Source organism: Pseudophryne corroboree, chromosome 8 (genome assembly GCF_028390025.1).
Source record: "Pseudophryne corroboree isolate aPseCor3 chromosome 8, aPseCor3.hap2, whole genome shotgun sequence".
Classification (NCBI taxonomy): Eukaryota; Metazoa; Chordata; class Amphibia; order Anura; family Myobatrachidae; genus Pseudophryne; species Pseudophryne corroboree.
In genome coordinates this window covers 50204058-50227134 of record NC_086451.1, presented here as the reverse complement: position 1 = coordinate 50227134, position 23077 = coordinate 50204058, and the positions used below count along the sequence as shown (strand labels likewise).

The window sequence follows — 23077 nt, the reverse complement described above, 5'->3', positions numbered from 1 at the left end:
ATCCGGCTTCGGTACCACAAATAGAGTGGAATAATACCCCTTTCCTTGTTGTAATAGGGGTACTTTGACTATCACCTGCTGAGCGTACAGCTTGTGAATGGCTTCCAACACCCTCTCCCTTTCGGAAGAGACGGTTGGTAAGGCAGACTTCAGGAAACGATGAGGAGGATCCGTCTCTAATTCCAACCTGTACCCCTGAGATATTATCTGCAGGATCCAGGGGTCTACCTGCGAGTGAGCCCACTGCGCGCTGTAATTTCTGTTCCTGGGAAGGAGCTGCCTGTTGGTGTCTCTTCCCTCTTCCTCTGCCTCGTGGCAGGTACGACAAGCCCTTTGCTCTCTTATTTTTGTAGGAGCGAAAAGGCTGCGGTTGAAAGGTCGGTGCCTTTCTCTGTTGGGGAGTGACTTGAGGTAAAAAAGTGGATTTCCCGGCAGTAGCCGTGGCCACCAAGTCTGATAGACCAACTCCAAATAACTCCTCCCCTTTATACGGCAAAACCTCCATGTGACGTTTTGAATCCGCATCGCCTGTCCACTGTCGTGTCCATAAGGCTCTTCTGGCTGAAATGGACATAGCACTCACCCGAGATGCCAGTGTGCAAATATCCCTCTGTGCATCACGCATATAGATAAATGCATCCTTTATTTGTTCTAACGACAGTAAAACATTGTCCCTATCTAGGGTATCAATATTTTCAATCAGGGATTCTGACCAAACTACTCCAGCACTGCACATCCAGGCAGTTGCTATAGCTGGTCGTAGTATAACACCTGCATGTGTGTATATATTCTTTTGAATAACTTCCATCTTTCTATCTGATGGATCCTTAAGTGCGGCCGTCTCAGGAGAGGGTAACGCCACTTGTTTGGATAAGCGTGTGAGCGCCTTGTCCACCTTAGGGGGTGTTTCCCAGCGCGCCCTAACCTCTGGCGGGAAAGGGTATAATGCCAATAACTTTTTTGAAATTATCAACTTTTTATCAGGAGCAACCCACGCTTCATCACACACGTCATTTAATTCTTCTGATTCAGGAAAAACTGTTTGTAGTTTTTTCACACCATACATAATACCCTGTTTTACGGTATCTGTAGTATCAGCTAAATGTAACGTCTCCTTCATTGCCAAAATCATATAACGTGTGGCCCTACTGGAAAATACGTTTGAATTTCTACCGTCGTCACTGGAATCAGTGCCCGTGTCTGGGTCTGTGTCGACCGACTGAGGCAAAGGGCGTTTTACAGCCCCTGACGGTGTTTGAGGCGCCTGGACAGGCATTAATTGATTGTCCGGCCGCCTCATGTCCTCAACTGACTGTTTAAGGGAAGATAAACCATCACGTAATTCCACAAATAAAGGCATCCATTCTGGTGTCGACCCCCTGGGGGGTGACATCTGCATATTTGGCAATTGCTCCGCCTCCACACCAATATCGTCCTCATACATGTCGACACCACGTACCGACACACACCGCAAACTCACAGGGAATGCTCTAATGAAGACAGGACCCACTAGCCCTTTTGGGGAGACAGAGGGAGAGTCTGCCAGCACACACCACAAAGCGCTATATATACAAGGGATATCCTTATATTAAGTGCTCCCTTATAGCTGCTTTAATATATATATATATATAGCCATTAATGTGCCCCCCCTCTCTGTTTTACCCTGTTTCTGTAGTGCAGTGCAGGGGAGAGACCTGGGAGCCGTTCTGACCAGCGGAGCTGTGACAGAAAATGGCGCCGTGTGCTGAGGAGATAGGCCCCGCCCCTTTTTCGGCGGGTTCTTCTCCCGCTATTTTTCCAGTCAGGCAGGGGTTAAATATCTCCATATAGCCCCTATGGGCTATATGTGAGGTATTTTTAGCCTTGTATAAGGTTTATATTTGCCTCTCAGAGCGCCCCCCCCCAGCGCTCTGCACCCTCAGTGACTGCCCAGTGAAGTGTGCTGAGAGGAAAATGGCGCACAGCTGCAGTGCTGTGCGCTACCTTATGAAGACTGAGGAGTCTTCAGCCGCCGGTTTCCGGACCTCTTCACGCTTCAGCATCTGCAAGGGGGTCGGCGGCGCGGCTCCGGGACCGGACTCCACGGCTGGGCCTGTGTTCGATCCCTCTGGAGCTAATGGTGTCCAGTAGCCAAGCAGCAAATCCACTCTGCATGCAGGTGAGTTTACTACTTTCCCCCTAAGTCCCACGTTGCAGTGATCCTGTTGCCAGCAGGACTCACTGTAAAGAAAAAAACCTAAACTAAACTTTCTCTAAGCAGCTCTTTAGGAGAGCCACCTAGATTGCACCCTTCTCGTTCGGGCACAAAATCTAACTGGAGTCTGGAGGAGGGTCATAGGGGGAGGAGCCAGTGCACACCACCTGACCTAGTAAAGCTTTACTTTTTTGTGCCCTGTCTCCTGCGGAGCCGCTATTCCCCATGGTCCTTTCAGGAACCCCAGCATCCACTTAGGACGATAGAGAAATACAGGTCTGTATACCCGATGCACAGTGCAGTGAAATGGGGAGATATACAGGTCTGTAAAGCCGATGCACAGGACTCCGGGTGCACAGTGCAGTGATATGGGGAGATATACAGGTCTGTATAGCTGATGCACATGACTCATGGGGCTGGGGCACAGTGCAGTGATATTGGGAGATATACAGGTCTATATACCTGATGCACAGGACTCAGGGTGCACAGTGCCGTGATATTGTGAGATATACAGGCCTGTATAGCCGATGCACAGGACTCAGGGTGCACAGTGCAGTGATATGGTGAGCTATGCAGGTACATATAACGGATGCATAAGACAGATATGATACACAGGAGTGAACAGTGCAGCGTTACGATGAGATGTGATTACTGCCCTACATATCCCGCACATATGACCCGTGTAACCAGTGGCCGCACCCTCTCAGTGTCAGACCTCTCCTGACTCTTGAGCACTGTCCATCTTGGGGGAACACCTGTCCTTACGATGGCCATCGTCTATCGATGGTTCCTAATAATCGATTGTTGATGTTGTCATCGATTGCAACCATCGATAGACATCCCAACCTGTCCTGCAGCACCAAAACTTGCGCCAAATACCGGCCAGCCAATCAGCAGCTGCCTTCCACCAGCCCGCGTCACGCACCCAACGCCACGTGACGGGAGTGACGTATGGCGAGGAGGGGGCGGGGCCGCTGTATTCCGGTGCCCGGGCGCTCAGTGTCACTCGCTGTGGTTGTGGGGTAACCCCGAAAAGGTGAGTTACGTACCGGGACATGGGAGGGGAGGGGACGGGGCCGCCGGCAGGATAGAGGCCTTTGTGCTACAGGCGTCTGTTCTCCGTGTGGCGTAGTAATAACCCCCATCCGCCATTGTGCGATCCTCATTAACAGGAGTAGCCGGGAACAGTCTTCTTCCTGATGCTGTAGCTTGTGCTGCAGTGGTCAGTAATGTGCTCAGGTGCCGCCATCACAGCATCCTTCTCTCACTATGGGGGAGATGTATCAAAGCTTGGAGAGAGAGTGGTAAAGTACCAGCCAATCAGCTCCTAACTCATTTTTCAACCACAGCCTGTATCATAGGAGATGATTGGCTGGTACTTTATCTCTCCACGTTATCTCTCTCCACTCTTGATAAATATCCCACCTAGGCATCCCAGTCCCAACATCTATAGGGGTCGATTCAATTACCCACAAGGGGCGCATGTTCCCTTTGCCACAGCATGGAAATGCCGGCAGTAGCCCCCCATCCCCAACCCCCCCCCCCCCCCCCCCCCCTGCGCCTTTATTTCACGAGCACATTGCTACCGTCAGTGCTTCATATAGCTGCACAGACTCAGGGAGGGGGTGTGATTCTGATTGCACCGTCCTGTAGTGGCTGATCCTATTATGTGTGATTTGACGCAGTGTTACCGCTACTCCTCCTGGACTTGCGGATTATTGTATGTGGCTGTAAACAAAATTCAGATAGTCCGGATGTAATAAAGCCAAACTTAAGAGACCTATGTGTGATGCATAGCCGCATTTACACTGTGACGGGGGCTTGTGGCTAATGGGATAGAGCCCATCGTCATTACCCGCTTGTTCTGTAGTGTGAAATAATGCGCACATTGCAAGATGTTTTCATCAAGCTGCACAGTTTCAATTGCAAACGTAGAGTGCTGTGTTAACTCTGCGGTACATGACCTATGTGAAGTACATGAAAGAGCAAGGAAATCATCCTGGAGCAGGCAGATGGCATATGCAAGATATTGGAGGCAATAGTGTAAAATTGTTTACATTTTGCAACTTGTGTAAATGATAAAGAAAAAAAAAGAAATTTCTCATCCATTCAGCACCTCTACATACATATACCACATCAGTAAACCCATTTTTCTGACCTGTCCTTATTGGCCTTACCGATGTGCCCTCATACATCTATCCTTAATACACCACACAGCGCGAGATGCCTGGCGTAAGTGAGCTTTCAGGTCCTGCGCAACTCTGCTAGCAGCGGGCATCTTTTTTTGTTGAAAATATGTCTTGGTCGCAACACAATATGACTGGGATGCACCAGGAGACTGTGCTGATTACTAGGATATGCAACACTTGTATGTCTGTGTGCGACTGAGTCTGTATACGAAGTTCAACCAAGCATGGAATGGTAAAAATCCACAGCTACTGTATCATAGCACTTCATATACAGATTCGGAGACTCAGTTGCACACAGATAAGAGTCGCATATCAAATTCAAATTAATCGGCACAGTCCCCTGTAGCATCCTAGACACACTAATGGGCCCTACCCACTTAGCGATTACGATGGTCGATATGAACGATATTGTTAACAAATGAACGATAAATCGTTCATATCTTCCAGTGTGTATGCATGAATGGTGTGCGGCCCCGCGATCGTTCATCGTTGATCTATCCTCGTTTATACATTCAAGTCAATTTAAACGATATAGATGTATGTACTACTATCGTCCAAATTGACCATCAATGTCATCCAGTGTGTAGGCAAAAATAGTTGGCGGAAATATCGACCATCGATAATATCGTTGGTTGATAAAATCGTTAACATCGCCCAGTGTGTAGGCCTTATTAGACACATTTTTCGGGGGGGAATGATGCTCACCGCTAGCAGATATCACGGAGTGGGGATGTTTGTGGTGACTGCCGCAATGATGTATGAGGTCATGTATTTTCTTATCTAAAAACCTCTATAAATATTAAGATGGATGTTCCAGGGTGTGATGTCATAACAAAGTCACGACTGACCAGTTACTTAAATCTGGCTCCATCCCAGAACTGTCAGATGTAACTTTTACCTTCAGTACAAACAAACGTACATAACTTTCCCTGTATAATAACTACATAAAATATGGTATGCTCACATTGCTTTCCATTATTTAAGATATGACATGAGTGGAAATATGACAGCATTGTGATACCTCATTTATCCTTACTCATACGTCCTAGTGATTTCCAGTTCACACCTAACCTGCATACTAATGTTTGGTATATGTTTATCACTTCTGTTGCTCAAAGCTATTAATTTTATGTCAAAATTAGATGAAATATGGTGAGACTTTGATTTCTGCTTTATGTGCAATTACACCTGGATAACCAGACCGAATACACCTTTTATCAGACGGTGATTTACCTCACACTGTTTTCGGAGACTGGACTGCATCCTTACTTCATTAATATGCATTATATAATAGAAAGGGATTGTTTACCCGTGTTCTGTCAGGTTACCTGGTCACAGGACATAATGTGTGTAAATCGTAACAAAGCTTCACAGGATCACGTCAGGGCATCCTTAGTGATTCTGTATCAGTACATCAAACAAAAACATACCTCTCAATATGTCCCAATATCTCTGCACAGGGGTACAGCACTGTGTTCTGACAAATCTACTTTAAAATAGAGATTTTCCCTACTTTTCACCTACAATGGACAAGCAAACTAAGGGGGTCATTCAGACCTGTCCGCAACAGTGACCATACACATTGCGGTCGCATCGCAATGTGATTGACAGGAAAGGCCATTGCGGGGGCAGAGTTTCAGCGTTGCGGGGGCAGCGCAGGGAAAACGGGGACTGACTGGTACCGTTTTCGGGGCAGCTGTGTGACGTTGCACGCAGCCGCTCCAGAAAAAAAAAGTGCTGCGCTGCCAGGGGTCAGCCTTAAATCCAGTGCATTCGCAGTTAGATTGCGGAGGCAACGGGAGGCGGCCCCACACGTGCTGGTCGGCCTTGCCCTTCGATGGGCGGTCCCCAGCATGTGCAGAGATAACCGCAGATCTGGCTGCATATGCAGCCATCTACGTTCATCTCTGAATAACCCCCTAAAAGCTGTATTAACTACCATTGAAACCACGTTAACGTAACAGATTTCTAAATGAATACCAAAAATGTTGCACAACCTTGTTCTGCCCCATAAACGACAATGTGGGACGACCTAAGCATGGCCCCGGTGCTGCTGAAGTTGTATTTTATTGCTTAAACAGTTAAAGGCTGGGCATAATCCGGACGTATGTTCTACATGGCAGAAGATTGACTTGTTAAAAGTGTGGTCCTCCTTCGGGTTGGGTAGTGTTCACTCTAGGTGTCTTTCACAGGGCGCTGCGCCCTGCCCCTTTTTTAGACACCTGAATGCCGCCCTGCCCATTTGTGTGCGCCCTCCCGCCCCGCACTTTGCTGCCCGCCGGACCCCGCCAAGCCACCGGACACATTACTGCAGTAATCCAGTGTGCTTAATCACAGTCACACTGTCTCCCTGCATGAGAGACAGAGACCTCCGCGGCCCGCCCCGTCTGTACCGCCCACCTCGTCCGTCCCGCCCGCCCACCTCGTCCGTCCTTAGTTGTCAGCCGCCGCATCTCCCCTCCTCTGCGAGAGACAGGAGGGCTGGGTTTGCCTCTCCCGCCGAGGCAAACCCAGCCCTCCCTCCTCTCTGTGTGCATGGCCAGACACCCGCGGGCAGCCCCCATCTCCCACCAGCCAGTGCCACTGGCCAGCGTACCCATCTACCGGAGTGTGACCCTCAGCTGCCAGAGTGTGAGTAAGTAGATACACACAAAGTAATGAACATGTATTTTAATGCATTGCCATATCCTGCCCCCACCCCCTGCATGTGACCCCATTTACCCCCAGCCTTTGTGTGTGGCACACTTTACCCCCCTCACCCTGGTTTGTGCGCCCCCCCCCCCGTGTGTGTGACACCTTGTGCCCTCCTGCCCCCCCCAACCCCCTGTGTGTGGCCCCACTACCCCTTGTCTTATGTGTGTGCGGAACCATCTACCCCCCCCCTCCTCCTCCAATGTGTCTCAGTGCTTTCTACCTGGTGCAATGTTTCTCGGTGCTCTCTACCTGGTGCAATGTTTCTCGGTGCTCTCTACCTGGTGCAATGTTTCTCGGTGCTCTCTACCTGGTGCAATGTTTCTCGTGCTCTCTACCTGGTGCAATGTTTCTCGGTGCTCTCTACCTGGTGCAATGTTTCTCGGTGCTCTCTACCTGGTGCAATGTTTCTCGGTGCTCTCTACCTGGTGCAATGTTTCTCGGTGCTCTCTACCTGGTGCAATGTTTCTCGGTGCTCTCTACCTGGTGCAATGTTTCTCGGTGCTCTCTACCTGGTGCAATGTTTCTCAGTGCTCTCTACCTGGTGCAATGTTTCTCAGTGCTCTATACCTGGTGCAATGTTTCTCGGTGCTCTCTACCTGGTGCAGTGTGTCTCAGTGCTCTCTACCTGGTGCAGTGTGTCTCAGTGCTCTCTACCTGGTGCAATGTGTCTCAGTGCTCTCTACCTGGTGCAGTGTGTCTCAGTGCTCTCTACCTGGTGCAGTGTGTCTCAGTGCTCTCTACCTGGCGCAATGTGTATAACGTGCTCTGCCTGGCGCAAAGTGTAGAATGTGCTCTGCCTGGCGCAATATGTATAACGTGCTCTACCTGTCGCAGTGTGTATAGGAGGTTCTACCTGGTGCAGTGTGTATTAGCTGCACTATTGTGTGGTGTAATGTGAATTGCCACTATTATGTGGCCATGCCCCTAACCCCACGAAAAACAACGCCCCTAAATTTTCGCCTTTGGCGCGCACTGCCCATTCTTTATCATGTGGGAATGGGAGGACCAAGCATTATAGTATGTACCTAATTTTGCCCTTCTAATTGAAAAATGTGCCCTCCCGAACGAAAAATGTGCCCTCCCGAATGAAAAATGTGCCCTACCCGTGATCAGCACCCTGCCCTAAAAAATTCCTAGAGTGAACACTAGTTGGGTATGTGTAACCAGCGGTCAGGAGACCACCAGTCACAATACTGAAGGAGGGATCCCGGCTGTGAGATGGCCGGGGGAGGAAGTGCAACGAAGCCCCTTGCGGGCTCGCTGTAGGTTCTATTCTCCTTCTATGGGTGTCTGCTAGTCGGCACACCGACTGTCAGGATTGTGGGATGTAGGTGTCGGTATTGAAGACCACTGGTCACATAAGTACATCCTGGTAAAATATACATTTACATTTTTTTTATTTTTGGTATGTATACATAATGCAGGAGGTGCTTTTATAGAGTGTGATGCACCCAGATTGTGCAAATACTGCTACTTTGGCAAGCGTGAGCGCATGTACCGCAGCAGCAGCAGATTAGAGGATGCCCACCAATGCTGGTCTTCTGTACCGAGGCCCCTGTGCTGCACATTTCGGTATGAACAGGGGCTGACACGTCAGCTGATTGGGGTGTCACTACACATCAAAACAGCAGAGCAGGGTATCCGGTCTCTAGGTCGACCACTATAGGGCGACATGAGTTTTTCACTTTTTTTTTTTTTTTTTTTCATTTTTTTGAACTTTATCATACTTTAAGATCCACGTGGACTACAAATGGGATCGGTAAGCTGTGCCGAAGTGCGAGGGGAACACAGTGCACTACTTGGGGTTCCCGGTCACTGTACGGAGAAAACAAAACCAAAAAAAGTGAAAAAACTCATGTTGACCTTCTGTCATGTCGACCTAGTCCCTGTCAACCTATAAATCCTATCGACCTACTTACTGTCAACCTACGTGTGGTCGACCCTACATACCACACCCGCAGAGCAGAGACCTCTTTAAGGAGAGCCGCCATTGCCGGGTACTCCCCAGGGTTTTGCAAAAGGGCGTGGCAATGGTCTGCTGGGTTCACATCCTGAATTTCTATTCCATATAGATTTAGTTGCAAATGAAAGGGGGGGGGAAATGTAAATTAAGGATTACATTTGAGTGCGTTAACATTTATCTTGACAGTTAAGGCCCATACACACTGGGCGATGTTGAGCTGAGAGCAGGTCACTTTTGGTGTGTTGTGCTGCTTTCAGCTCAAAGCCGCCCAGTGTGAATGGACAAGCGGTGAGCGCTGATGCGCGCTCAGGCTTCATCACTGTCGGCCGCCGTTCATCTGCTGGTATTACCAGTAGATGAACGGCGGGGTGAGCGGCTTTCCATAACGTCCTGCTTTAGAAAGCCGCTCACCCGGCTGACATCGCTGGGCAGGGGGGGAAAGCGCTCAGTGTGTATGCATTGAGCGCTTTTCAGCCCAGCGGTGTCAGCGATCATCGCTGTTCATACACACTGGGCAAAAACGCCCAGTGTATGCACCTTTACATATATAGGTGGTTATTCCGAGTTGATCGCTAGCTGCTTTCGTTCGCTGTGCAGCGATGAGGCAAAAAAAGGCATTTCTGCGTATGCGGCGCAATGTGCACGCGCTACGTACTATTACAGCGAACGATGTAGTTTCACACAAGATCTAGCAAAGCATTTCAGTCGCACTGGTGGCCGCAGAGTGATTGACAGGAAGAGGGCGTTTCTGGGTGTCAACTGACCGTTTTCAGGGAGTGTTCAGAAAAACGCAGGCGTAGCTGGGCGAACGCAGGGCGTGTTTGTGACGTCAAAACAGGAACTGAACAGTCTGAAGTGATTGCAAGCTAGGAGTAGGTATTGAGCTACTCTGAAACTGCACAAAAAAACTTTGTAGCCGCTCTGCGATCCCTTCGTTCGCACTTCTGCTAAGCTAAAATACACTCCCACTGGGAGGCGGCTAAGCGTTTGCACGGCTGCTAAAAACTGCTAGCGAGCGAACAACTCGGAATGACCCCCATAATCTCTGTAATCGTATACAGATGTCTAGCAAAGTGTTACAATCCTGAGTGCCCACAGATTAATCAAGGTGGATCATGGCGCTGGACCACATGAAGAGCATACAGTACATTCCTAAATTTCAGTGGGGTTGTTAGATGTACCTTCTAAGGCAGGCATTCCTGACCTCAGTCCTCAAGGCACACGAACAGTGCAGGTTTTAGTGATATCCAGACTTCAGCACAGAATGTTAAACCAAAATAACCCGGGTACTAATTAAGTCCCCCGTCAGTGCCGGATGAAACTCTGTGGACGGACTCCCCCTATGCAGTCGAAATCTCGGAGCCCCTCGTAAATGATCTCCTAATACGTTCTTCATTTCACCAATCAACACTCAACTATATGGAAACTGTAATGTGAACCTGATGTGTATGGTTTATGTACTTTGGTATACGTCTAATTTGCTGTTAAATCCTACTGAACCCTGGGCCAGATGTATTAACCTGGAGAAGGCATAAGGAAGTGATAAACCAGTGATATGTGCAAGGTGATAAAGGCACCAGCCAATCAGCTCCTAACTGTTAATGTACATATTGGAGCTGATTGGCTGGTGTGTTTATCACCTTGCACATATCACTGGTTTATCACTTCCTTATGCCTTCTCCAGGTTAATACATCTGCCCCCGCATACTGACCCCGGGATACCAGCAGCAGAATGCCGGCGGGGGGGGGGGTGAGCACAACAAAGCCCTTGCGCTCGCCACAGGTTCTGTTCCCACTCTGCAGGTGTCGTGGAGACCCACAAGTGGAAACAGACCCCGTGGGTAGGCATTCTGTCTGCCAGCATTTTAAGCGCTCCGGATTCCGGCATCAGCATGGTGACCGCCTTTATCCTGAGCGCCGATCACATGACGGCATCCCCTTTTAAGGGGCAGATTCAATTTACTGCAAACTTTTATTCCAAGTAAAACATGAGTTTAAAAGGGAGAAATCACCACTTTTAGTTCACACCTTAAAATTGGTAATAACTTATTAAAAGTGATTTTAACATGAAAATGACAGAATATAGGTGGTCATTCCGAGTTGTTCGCTCGTTGCCGATTTTAGCTATGTTGCGATTAGTCGCTTAATGCGCATGCGCAAGGTTCGCAGAGCGCATGCGCTTAGTTATTTTACACAAAAGTTAGGTATTTTACTCACGGCATAACGAGGAATTTTCATCGTTCTGGTGATCGTACTGTGATTGACAGGAAGTGGGTGTTTCTGGGCGGAAACTTGCCATTTTCTGGGCGTGTGCGAAAAAACGCTGGCGTTTGTACTTTAAGTTGTTAATGGGTACATTACATTAACACAGTATTTTCTCAATCGTCTTTAATGTAAAGTACTTGTTTCTTTGAGTTGATTGTTTTTTTTTCTCTATATATTTTGGAAACAATTTAAGAAAGCTTGATTGTAATTTTGTTAAGATCAAATCAATATTATTTTGATCTGTTGTCACGGGGCCTCTAAAAGGTTCCGGGCCCATAGACCGGTGCCTACTCTGCCTGTTTGGTAATCCGGCACGGTTACCTGTGCTCAAGCCTGGACTGTTAAGGGCCCTACCACTTGCCGATGCATTCAATTTTGACAGTGATCGATCTGAATAATCGATCATCGTCCAAATTGACTTGCATTGCAAAGCGAAGGAGAACCAACGATGAACGACCGCACGGCCGCTTATCGTCGGTGCATACACACTGAGCGATATGAACGATTTCTCGTTCATTAGTGAACAAGATCGTTCATTTTACCCGCACACATCGGCCCTTTAGTGTGCCTTGAGAGCTGAGGTTGGTAATGCCTGTTCTAAGGACTTAAACACTTAAACAATTTTTTTTTCAAAATGTGACAAGGGAAAACTTACGATGTATGTGCTACCGTAACCGACTGACGTGTAAAGTGCATGGCGACACCTCACCAGGAATTGAATCCCCCACCCCACTTGTTTGCCTGCGCACATTTCTGAGAGTTATGGAATCGCAGTATTGCACATTTTCATCTATGGAATGCCGACACTTCATGGACGTCATCGAAAGCTGAATTCCTACCATTGTGTATTTTAAAGAAAAGGAACTGGTTATACAATATCTTCAGACAACGGTAGTGTTATGTTTTTGAATGTATTGTGAAACCCTGACTTTAGGATGGTATAAATATTAAATAAGGTTTTGTAAAATTTAACATTTCTTTAACATTTGGTGTTCTGTGATAACTTTTTCCCTTTTATGTATGTGCTTGTGTGTTTCTCACAGAGCGTCACTGGTCAGGCTGTTTCAGGTCCAGGAGCAATGTCGCAGAGGAGGAGAGGCCGGCCCAGTGCTCATCAGGACTTGCGACAACTTCAGGTACCATCCGGAGCCTTCTGAATGCTTGGAGAGATTAGCCTTTAAATGTGTTTTATGGTTAGGACTTTAATATTGCATGCTAGTGTGCGAGCGGAGCGGCTAATATCAGGCAACTGTACTGTATGGTCTGGTGTGCTCAGAGCGGCCTTTGGCGAGACCCTTCCTTGGCTGTTTATACCACACCGCAAATAAATACACTGCTGATATGCTAAATCACTATGAGCCTAGAAGATTGTTCTTCATGTTACATCTTGCAGTACACCTCCTTTTGTCATATTCCAACAAGTTTAATTTAGTAAGACATGGGGGCAGATGTGTTAACCTGGAGAAGGCATAATTAAGTGATAAACGAGTGATAAGCGCAAGGTGATAAATGCACCAGCCAGTCAGCTCCTAACTGTCAATTTGCATATTGGAGCGGATTGGCTGGTGCGTTTATCACCTTGCACTTATCATTGCTTTATCGTTTGCTTATGCCTTCTCCAGGTTAATACATCTGCCCCATGTTTTGCTGTTCTGTGCTTTGTTTTTGGGATTTTTGAGTGGGTTTTTTTTTTTTTTCCCCCTACTTACCGCCGTGTTAAAAACCATTAGTAAAAATGTGCAATACTGCATGATGGTGGTGGTGATTGCTGATCTCAAAAATATCCAGTCCGGGCCAACATTGTTTACATCGGGGCATGTAGGGCAGTGAGTATGCCCAATTTGCGCGGACCTATATATCGGCTTAGTACATATCACTCCAGTGTGTACCCAGCTTTAGATTTTTAATACCCCTTTTCCACTGCCTTCAAAAACCCGGGTTTTTGCACACGAACGCACACCAACCAGGGTTTTTGCTCAGTGTAAATGGCTCCTTTAAAAAGAAACACCGGGTCCAGTTACCTGGGAATCCAACCCATGTAGCTTGCAGGGTTGGAGATGACTAGTACCCGGGTTAAGGGGCAGTGTAAACGGGTAAGCCGGGTCATCTGACCTGGGACCCATTTACAACTTGGCGATTGGTCAAAAATGGAAGATGTCTGTGACAGATGTCACCAAGTACTGAGAGATTACAGCCTCCCGTATGGTTGGGACTGTTCCGATTTTTACGGGGTGGCTGTAATCTCTCCCTGGCCGTACAGCTGCGACATCAGACACCTTCCCAGGCAGACACCATACAGGTCAAAAGCAAGCAGTGTATGTGCAGCACCAACCACAGAGACCTGCAGGTTACCGGTCAGACGTTCAGGGGGGATCTGTGGTTTCTGGCACTTTCACAAGCCATCACTATTGATCATTATGCCACTACAGGGGTAATAAGAACTGCACAAAAGTAGGGGATGTTTGTTTTTTCTGTATGCACATTTATTCATGACATGAAATAATAGCCTTTTAATGCCACCACCAAACTTGATTTCTGCAAGGGACATCCTTTTGGTTGTTTTTTTTTTTTTTTTTGGGGGGGGGGGTTGTGCGTTAATGTCATCTCTTTATTTAGGTGTAGTAATTTTGAGTTTCATTTACTTTGTTTTTTGTTTTTTTTGTGTTTGTGAAGGGTCAAGATGTGGATATGGATGATGACTTTAATATCACTCAAACCCAAACTCCATCGCAGGTGCAGAAAAATTTGGCCAAGCATTCTCCCACACAAGTCAGCCTTAAGGTACAGCCGCAGTGTAATGTACTGAGAGTGTATAGTTTGTTACATGATCTCAGCACTGCATAGCATCAAAGCGCAAACTTTCCCTAACTTCAGAAAATGGTGAGGTATACACGCACAACCATGTCACACACAGGTAACGGGTGTCAGGTAATTACTAACAAGTCGGTGAGCTTTATAATTAGGCACCCAGACACCTTTATTACCAATCTGCAGTACCAAATCAATATACTATATAAAGGAGGGCGGGATTTGACCTCTTGGGTCCGTCCTGTCACGTCAGCAGGTCGCTCATCAGAGCACCTCTCATGTCTAGAGAATTGCTAATGACCCATGTTTTCTGATATCTGCTGTCTTAACCGTTCTATGTGTATCATTCATGGTATAGTTCATAAGAGCTTTCCATTTTACTCAATCGTGTGCCCATATAAGAGAATGAATTCCCGTCTAAAGTGTCAGGGAGCTAATTCAATTGTTTGCTTGACCAGCCTCGCGCTGGTCCTGACAGCGAACGGGATTAGCCACGTTAAACCGCTTCTCCCGTGCTAAGGTAAGGCGTGTCTGGCACTCGCGTCCAGCCCCAGTGCCCTTTTTAACATGTATTGCTGCTGCCCACACCTCAAAAAGATGCAAGGAAAATGCCCCGATAAGTGCAGCCTCGGGGGCAGCTCGCCCAAAACCGTTTAAATAGTTCGGATCGCAAAACGTGATCCAACCGTAAAAATGACAAAGACAATGCGGGCGCATGCTCAGGGCCCGTCCTGTGCAAATTCCGGCACCCCGCAGTAAATGCGAACGCCTCTGCCTGTCAATCAGGCGGGAGGGGGGCAGCAACGCTCCGTTTCCTAGGCAGAGACGGAGCATAGCAGGGGTGGCATCTGGGAAACAGAGGTGGCTGCAGACGAACGGAGGAGAATGGGGGAGGGGGCGTGACGTCACACGCAGCCACTACGATCACAAAGATGGCAGCTGCGCCGGTGGAAGGTATCAACAAATTCTACGATCACGCTGGAAGTGCGATGCGACCGCAATTTCAGCGTGTTGGCAGTGGGGAAGCGGCGGGTAGCATGATGGGCGGCCCACAGCATGCAATCAAAAAGATTTCAAATTCTGTTAATAAGCAGAATCTGCAATCCTTACTGAATGAGGTCCTTATATTTGATATAAAATTGTCCTCGCGTTTTACTCTCCCTTATCATAAGGGCACTATATATCCATAAACTTTGCTATACTGAAAATCTTAGATTCTCATAATAAGAGCTCAACTGCTGTTCACTACCTTCAGTGTGTAGAGGCTGCTATATACACTTGCTATCAAACTGCTGCACACATGTAAACACAGTCGAGGAGTGTAACCCTACCCTAACTCTCCCTTTTTAGGGACCTAAACCTCCAACCCCCCCACCCCTCTGCAGCCTAACCCAAACACCCCTTATCCCCCATCCCCAGGTGGTGCCTAAACCTAACCCCCCCCCCCCCCCACACACACACACACACACACACACACACACACACACACACCATCTGCAGCATAGTGCTTACCTGGATGATCGGGATTTTGACAGTCTAGATTTCGGCGTCAGTGTTCTATCCCCTTTTGGTATTCCGGTGCCAGTATCTTTTTTTTTTTTTTTTTATAATCATGTCATTTTTTATTTTGGAGGAGAAAATACAATTCAGTCGGAAAAAGCATAACGAATATATAAACAGTAAACAGATGGCTGGGAGGCCGGTAAAAATACAGACGTAAAATTTCTTCAAGAAATTAATAATAAAGAGAAAAGAAAAGAAAAAAAGAGGCGTGTAAAGTATTAAACGTCCTACTTAGAGATTAGAGACTCGTGTAGTGGGGCATTTTCGGAGAGTGGGAGGATGCGAGAACAGAAAAAGGGAGTGGGATCGTGGAGTTCCGAGCTGTAACAGAGACAGGAAATACTTGGCGAGGCAGATAGGAAAAGTATGTAGAAAGGGATGAACAGAAAAGAAAGATCAAGTGATATAGAGGAAAGAAGAAAATAGCGGAAAGGAAAAGGTACTCCGAAGAGTTGGGGGTCTGAGGGGCAGAGAGGAAATGAGGGGAGGGAGAGAGGGGAAGGATAAAAACAAACAAAGGGGGGGGGGGAATAATACTTATAGAGCGGGATCTACATTTAGTTTAATCCAGGAAGGGGTTGGTCATGGTATCTATACCAGGGGAGCCAGATAGAGTGGAATTTTTGTACTGTGTTTTGGCGGAGACTGGTAATATACTCCCATGTTTGCGACAAACCAGATTCTATTCATAAATGCCTGACGGTTGGGAGCTTCAGGATTCTTCCAATTACGCGCTATTTGAAATTTAGCTGCGCAAGAGATGAAAAGGATCTGGTTTTTCGATTCTTTAGAAATGCAATCAGGTGGTGTGCAAAGGAGGAGGTTCACGGGTGAAAGAGGTGCTGACAAATCAGTTAGTTGAGAGAGGAGTTTGCTGACCATCATCCAATATTGAATAATCACCGGACAAGTCCACCAAATATGATAAAACGTGCCTACTTGGCCGCAGTTCCTCCAGCAAAGGTTGGAGGTATCAGGGTAGATCCTATGCAACCGATCTGGTACTAAATACCATCGTGTGTAAATTTTGTATGAGTTTTCGCATATGGCCACGCTGATGGAGCATTGTGAGATCGCAATGCGGACTGTGTCCCAGGTGTCTTCCCCAAGTTGAGACCCTAAATCCGCTTCCCACGCTAGCTCATGCGGTTCGAGAGGGGGAGATTCAGGGATGAGGGTGGTTTTGTAGAGAAGAGAGATAGTGCCCTTGTCGGTAGAGTTGTAGATGCAAAGTCTCTAGATAGGTGAGGGGACCGGTAGAGGGAATGGTAAGTGTAGAGAAGAGAGAAAATGGCGGATTTGTAGATATTGATAAAACAGAGAGTTGGGTAGATCATATGTAGTTTGCAAATCGGAGAATGATTTAATGGCGTGTGTCCCTGTGAAATGGTGAATTCTAGTGACACCTGCTGAGATCCAAGGGCGGGCCATTCCTTGGGAGAGTCCCGGGGGAAATGCTGGGTTGCTCCAGATGGGAGTCAAAGGGGAGGGATGGGTGGACAATTTTAATTTTTTGTTCAGGTTTTGCCAATGTTTAAGTGACAATTCTATTGTCGGTGAGAGGCAGCGGGGTGGGGAGCGTTGTTTTCTAGGGAGCTACGGCAAGTAAGAGACCGACGGGACTCCCATTAGGTCACTCTCCAGATCAACCAATCTTTTGGTATGCTTTGGGACATGCCAGGCAACCATTTGGCTCAACCTGGTTGCATCATAATAACGCTGAAGGATGGGGAGGCCTAGATCGCCGTACCGGGAGTGTTTAGCTAAGATATCCCGCCGGATTCTAAGCTTTTTATGGTTCCATATGAATTTACACAAAGAAGATTGGAGAGTATTAAGAGTCCGGGGAGGTATCGAGATTGGAAGTGTCTGGAACAAGTATAGAAGTTTGGGGAGGGCGTTCATTTTTATTGCGTTGATTCGTCCTACCCATGAGAGTATGATTCCCATTGATGGATATCATTAAGGATTGATGTGATGAGCGGGGGGGGTAATTAGCCCTGTAAAGAGAACTGTAGGATTTAGTGATGTAGACCCCTAGATACTTGAGCGAGTGTCTGGGCCAGGAAAAGTTAAAATTCTGTTGTAATTGAGGTTTGGGGATGTGTAAGGAGAGGGCCTCAGATTTTGTCTGGTTAATTTTATATCCCGAGAGATTGCCATATGTGGATAGTTCTCGGAAGAGTTTCGGAAGGGAAATAGTCGGGTTCGTAAGAGTCAAAAGGATGTAATCCGCGAAGAGGGAGATGGTGTATTGGTATGGTTGATATAGACCCCCGAGATGTCAGGATTAGCCCAAATGCAATTTGCGAGGGGTTCAATAACAAGTGCGAATATGAGGGGGGATAGTGGGCACCCCTGTCGGGTTCCATTTGAAATTTTGAAGGGATCTGATAGTAGGCCGTTGGAGTGAACCGATGCCGAAGGGTTCTGGTATAAGGCCTGTATGGAGAAATTTTACCTTGAAGGCCAAAACGTTGTAAGGACTGCTGCATGAAATGCCATGAGACCCTGTCGAAGGCTTTCTCCGCGTCCAGAGCAAGTGTCAAAGACGGGATCTTATGAAGATTAATGTGATGAATGATATCACCACACGTCTAGTATTGTCAAGTGCCTGTCTGGATGGGACGAAGCCCACCTGGTCGCCGTGTATGAGTGAGGGGAGAATGGGGTTGAGTCTATTAGCCAGTACTTTGGCGAAGATTTCAAATCAGAGTTCAGAAGTGATATGGGCCGGTAGTTAGAGAGAAGTTGGGGATCTTTATTGGGTTTTGGAAGCACGGTAATAATAGCCTTAGTAGTGTGGGGGTGGAAGGGAGACCCGTCCAGTATAAGATTAAATACTGTTGTGAGGTGGGGTAGTAGTGCGGGTTGAAAAGTCTTATAATAGGACATTGGATAGCCGTCCGGGCCTGGGGCTTTGGATGGTTTCTGACTTTTGATAGCTAGGTCTATTTCTTCAGGGGTAATAGGTTTGTCAAGTTCAGAAGAGACATTTGAGTCGATATGAGGCAGGTCGGGGGATGTTAAGTAGTCAGAAATCGTGGGATGGGTCGGGTCCAAGGAAGATGAGGCGTCGGGCAAATTATAAAGCCGCTCGTAATAAGTCTGAAAAAGATAGTTAATGGTCTTTGGGTTGTATTGAAGGGAGCCGTTCTCGTCTTTAATAGCCGGGATAGCAGTGTGCGCCTTCCGGGCTCTCAATCTGCTGGCCAATAGTGAATCAGCTTTGTTACTCTTTTCATAGAATTTTTGTTTCAGCCAGCGGAGAGAGTGCTCGGTTTTTTCGGCTAGTAAAGCATTTAGTGCTTCCCTGGCAGATGTGAGTTGTGAATATAGAGACCGCGAGGGTCGTTGTTTATGTAAAGTTTCTAGATTGTGGACCTTAACTGTGAGGGATGATATTTTCTGCTTGCGATCTTTGTTCCTATGTGACGCGTAGCTTATAATTTGGCCTCTGATGACAGCTTTGTGGGCTTCCCAGACTAATGGGGTACAAACAGAATCAGTTATATTTAAGGAGAAATAGTCAGCGATAGCTAGATTAATTTTTTCTTGGAATTTAGGGATTTTCAAGAGTTTCTCGTTTAATTGCCAATTGGGGCGAGTTGTCGGAGTGTCGAGGATGTTAAAGGTGGCAGTAATGATGGAATGGTCCGACAAAGGGTTAGTAATAATAGACGAGTCTGTTACATGTTTATAGACCAGTGTGCCGCAAAAAAAAAGATCGATTCGAGAGTATGATTGGTGCGGAGTCTAGAAGAAGGTGTAATCTCTAGAAGTTGGGTTGAGGGCCCGCCAGACATCGAAGAGGCCTAATTCGCGGATATGTTTATTTAAGGATCGTGAGGCCGAATCACGCTGTGTGTGGGACTGTCCTGAAGATTTATCTAAGTCGGTGTCTGGGACAGTATTGAAGCCCCCCCCCCCCCCCCCCCTAATATTAAGTAACCTTGTCTGACTTTAGTCAGATCTGTTAAGAAAGAATTGAAAAAAGAGGGTTGCCCGGAATTGGGGGCGTAAACAGTGGCAATCGTGCATTCCAATTGTCCGAGCGTGCCCGTCAGAATAATATAGCGGCCGTCAGTGTCCGTGTGAGTCGAGTGTAGTGTAAGTGGGATTTTGGAGTGGATCAAAACGGCCACTCCATTGTGTTTTGATTGGCTTGAGGAATAAAAAGCCGTTGGATAGCGTTTGGTGGACAGGGTTGGATGTAACCGGGATTTAAAGTGAGTTTCCTGGATGAACACTATTCCCGCTTTAATGGTTTGGAGAGAGCAGAACAGGGACGAATGTTTCTGGGGGGTATTGAGACCCTTAGCATTCCAGGATGCCAGGACCAAGGGCATCTTAGATATTGCCTAAGGGGAGCAAGGGGAAAAAAAATATATATATATATATATATATATATATATATATATATATATAAATAAATAAAATATTATTTTTTTTAAAGGGGGGGGGGGCGGGCGGGCGGGAGAGAAGAATGGGCCCCGACTCAACAGAGGGAGGAGAAGGAGAGAACAGGAAGGGAGGGGAGGAGTCTGTGTAGGGGTTCCTTACGGGCAGCGAGAAGGAACAGGCACAGAGAGTAGGCTCAAAGGATCCAAAGTGGAGGAGCGTCTGGTAACGAACATACTCCCTCCACGGAGGGGAAAGGGTGGAGAGGTGGGATCAGATGGTAGAAAGCAACAGTGTGAGCTTGTGTGGTGGGCAAAGCCAGTGGGGGAACACGTCTCTCCAGTGGTGGTCAATGTAAAAGGTGCAATAGGGGCTGTGATATGTAATAACCAGTGTGTAAAAAAAAAACCCATTTGACAGAGAAGCGGCATGTAGAGCCAAACATTAATCACAATAAGAGCAACACTGCAGTAATATAAACAAAATCACTAGAAAACCGAGCTAAACATCCTGATGTCCAAACGCCATTATAAAGTATGCAGTAGTAGCCGATATGCGGCAGCAAGAGCCATATGGGCAGACCTATTGAAACAGAAACAGCCGCAAAACTTCAAACGGTAGGGCTAGAAAGACAGGTTGAGAAAAGAGAGGGCAGACTATATACAATAGGCATTCAGAACAACCAGGATGATGAATTGAAACAGGTCGAACAATCAACATGGCTACTAGAGCAGTATAATAAGTAGAATGTCCACATAAGCGCAGGTGCAAATGTGTTTAGGGCGGTCGAGAGGTGGGAATCGGCCCAGTTGGTGGGTCTGAGTCCTCCAAGTGTGACAGGAAATCTCCTTCTCTCGGGTCTTTGATGACGATTGTTTTACCGTTGTAGTCGACCAGAAGTTTAAAGGGGAATCCCCAACGGTAGCGAATCCCGCGTATGCGGAGTGCGGAAGTTAAGTCCCTGAGTTCTCTCCTTTTAAGTATTGTGGAGGTGGCTAGATCTTGAAAAAACTGTAACTTGGAGTCCTCAAACATTATGTGCGGTTTGCCCCGAGTCAGAAGGAGAACCAACTCTTTATCTTTGAAGCTGAGAGAGCGCATGATAACGTCCCTTGGGGGATCGCCATCACGAGGTTTGGGTCAGAGAGCCATATGAGCCCTTTCCAAGGGCAGTTCGCAGGGTCCATACTTGGTACAAGGGTGGCAAACAGCCTTTGTAGGTATGCTTCTAGGGCCGCTGGGAGAATAGACTCTGGGATATTGCGGAGGTTGTTTCTCCTTTCGCGATTTTCTAGATCCTCGTTTTTAGCACGCAGCTCCGATATGTCCTGGATAAGGTGGTCGATATCCCGGACGGTTTCTATGTGATCCTTTTGCAGGATGTCTTGTCTAGATTCCAACCTAGAGGTTCTGGATGACAGAGATGACATGTCTGATCTGATTGAGGTGACCGCACTGTCCAATTTGGATTCCAGCGATTCTTTAAAGTCCATTATGAGCGATTTCAAGGCCATAATATCCTCTTTGGTAGATAGAACGGGTGAGGGGGATGGATCGTCTCTATCTGATGAGGATAGGCTAGGAGAGGGAGGGCCTGAGGGTAAGGAGGGTTTGTCGGTCTTGTCATTTTTAGTAAAATGTTGGGAGATATCTGTACCCGCACGTTTTCTTGTGTTCGGGTTGGATTTAGACATGGTTGCACCTCAGTAGTAGGGTTTGAGTGAGGGAGGGTTAAACCGAGCACTGGAGTAGATGAAGAAAGCAAAGCTATCAAACAGCCAGAGAAAGGACCACTGGAGGGATGAGTTATGGTGTGATCAGTGGGACATGAGGACTGTTAGACGTCTAAAGCAGTGATGGGGTTTTCCAGCATTGCCGCGTGTGGGGCCACTCTCTGCCAGGTAGCTGATGTGGAGCTATGAGGCGCGCACTCCACTACTGGAGGTGGAGGGGTCTAGGTGTACTTGAGGCAGGGGTCAGGGGATGTAGGCTATCCGCCATAGTCGCAGCAGTGGGTGTCCGCGGGTGAATCAAAAATAAAAGTAATGTCCCGGTAATCAAGAATGAGGGAGATGGGCACCACACTGTAGAGTCGTAAGCCACCACCCGCACAAAACAGGCCAAATCAAGGGAGGCCACTGCAGTCTGGCTTTCACTGTAAAGGGAGTATTTGTATAAGGCAGCGGCAGCAATAGTTGGGCTCCGGGACCGCAGGCTGGTGCCAGAGAGTCCCTATATGCCGAACTGGGAGGCACCGGTTAACTGGAAGGGAGGCAGAGGCATCTATGGGGCAGGTGGGCCGCAATTCGCAGGGGTCCCACTAGTCCTATTCCGTGTGCCTCGTCCGGGATCAGCCGCAGAGATCAGGGAGATGGGGGGACACGTGAGAGGCAGGGGTAAGAGTTGGGGGGCAAGCGCGTAACTGGCGCCAGGAAGAGGCGCGCTGTTTGGGTATGCAGCAATAAGCACAAGCAGGGGGGGGGGTTCAGGTATCGCCTGAGCTGCGTAAAGATACCCTTTGTTGAGGGACCGCCCGTGAAGGGTGTAAAAACAGCGCAGGCTGCGTGCAGCTGTCAGCGCCCAGGAGCACCTCTTAGTGGTGTTGGCTGAGGTGGGTGTTGTGGGACGGAGGCCAGCGTATGGGGGGTGCCGGGGGCACCAGCCCACCGCAGCAAGGCTTACCTCCCTCAGCTGGATCCTCCGGACTAGGCTGCAGACCCTGTCGGGTCCCTCTGCAGGCCAGTGAGCGGGCGCCGGCTCACACTCCCCAGGTTCGCCCGCTCGTCTCCGGCAGCGCTGTCTGATGTGCGGCGCCGGGAGTTACTGAGCAGCAGGGAGAGCCAAGATGGCGGGCGTCCGTCCGGGGAGCGGGGAGAGCCGCGATGATTGTGAGGAACCAGAGCGAGAAGGAGAGGGCAGCCCCGCCAGTGGTGAGTTCAGCGGGGGTCAGTCAGATCAGGTGCTGCCGGGACCCGAAAGGAGATCAGACGGGCCGGCAGG

General features: G+C 47.9%; 1 protein-coding gene across 1 annotated transcript in view; it reads left to right on the top strand.

The window, feature by feature from the left end:
• Positions 1-3019: 3019 nt before the first annotated feature.
• LOC134948405 (non-structural maintenance of chromosomes element 3 homolog) overlaps positions 3020-23077 on the top strand; it is a 68680-nt gene continuing 48622 nt past the window's right edge. The window contains exons 1-3 of the mRNA XM_063936358.1: positions 3020-3230; positions 12349-12441; positions 13979-14086. Coding sequence (XP_063792428.1) covers positions 12385-12441; positions 13979-14086 — 165 coding nt within the window. The 5' untranslated portion in view covers positions 3020-3230; positions 12349-12384. The remainder of the gene's footprint in view (positions 3231-12348; positions 12442-13978; positions 14087-23077) is intronic.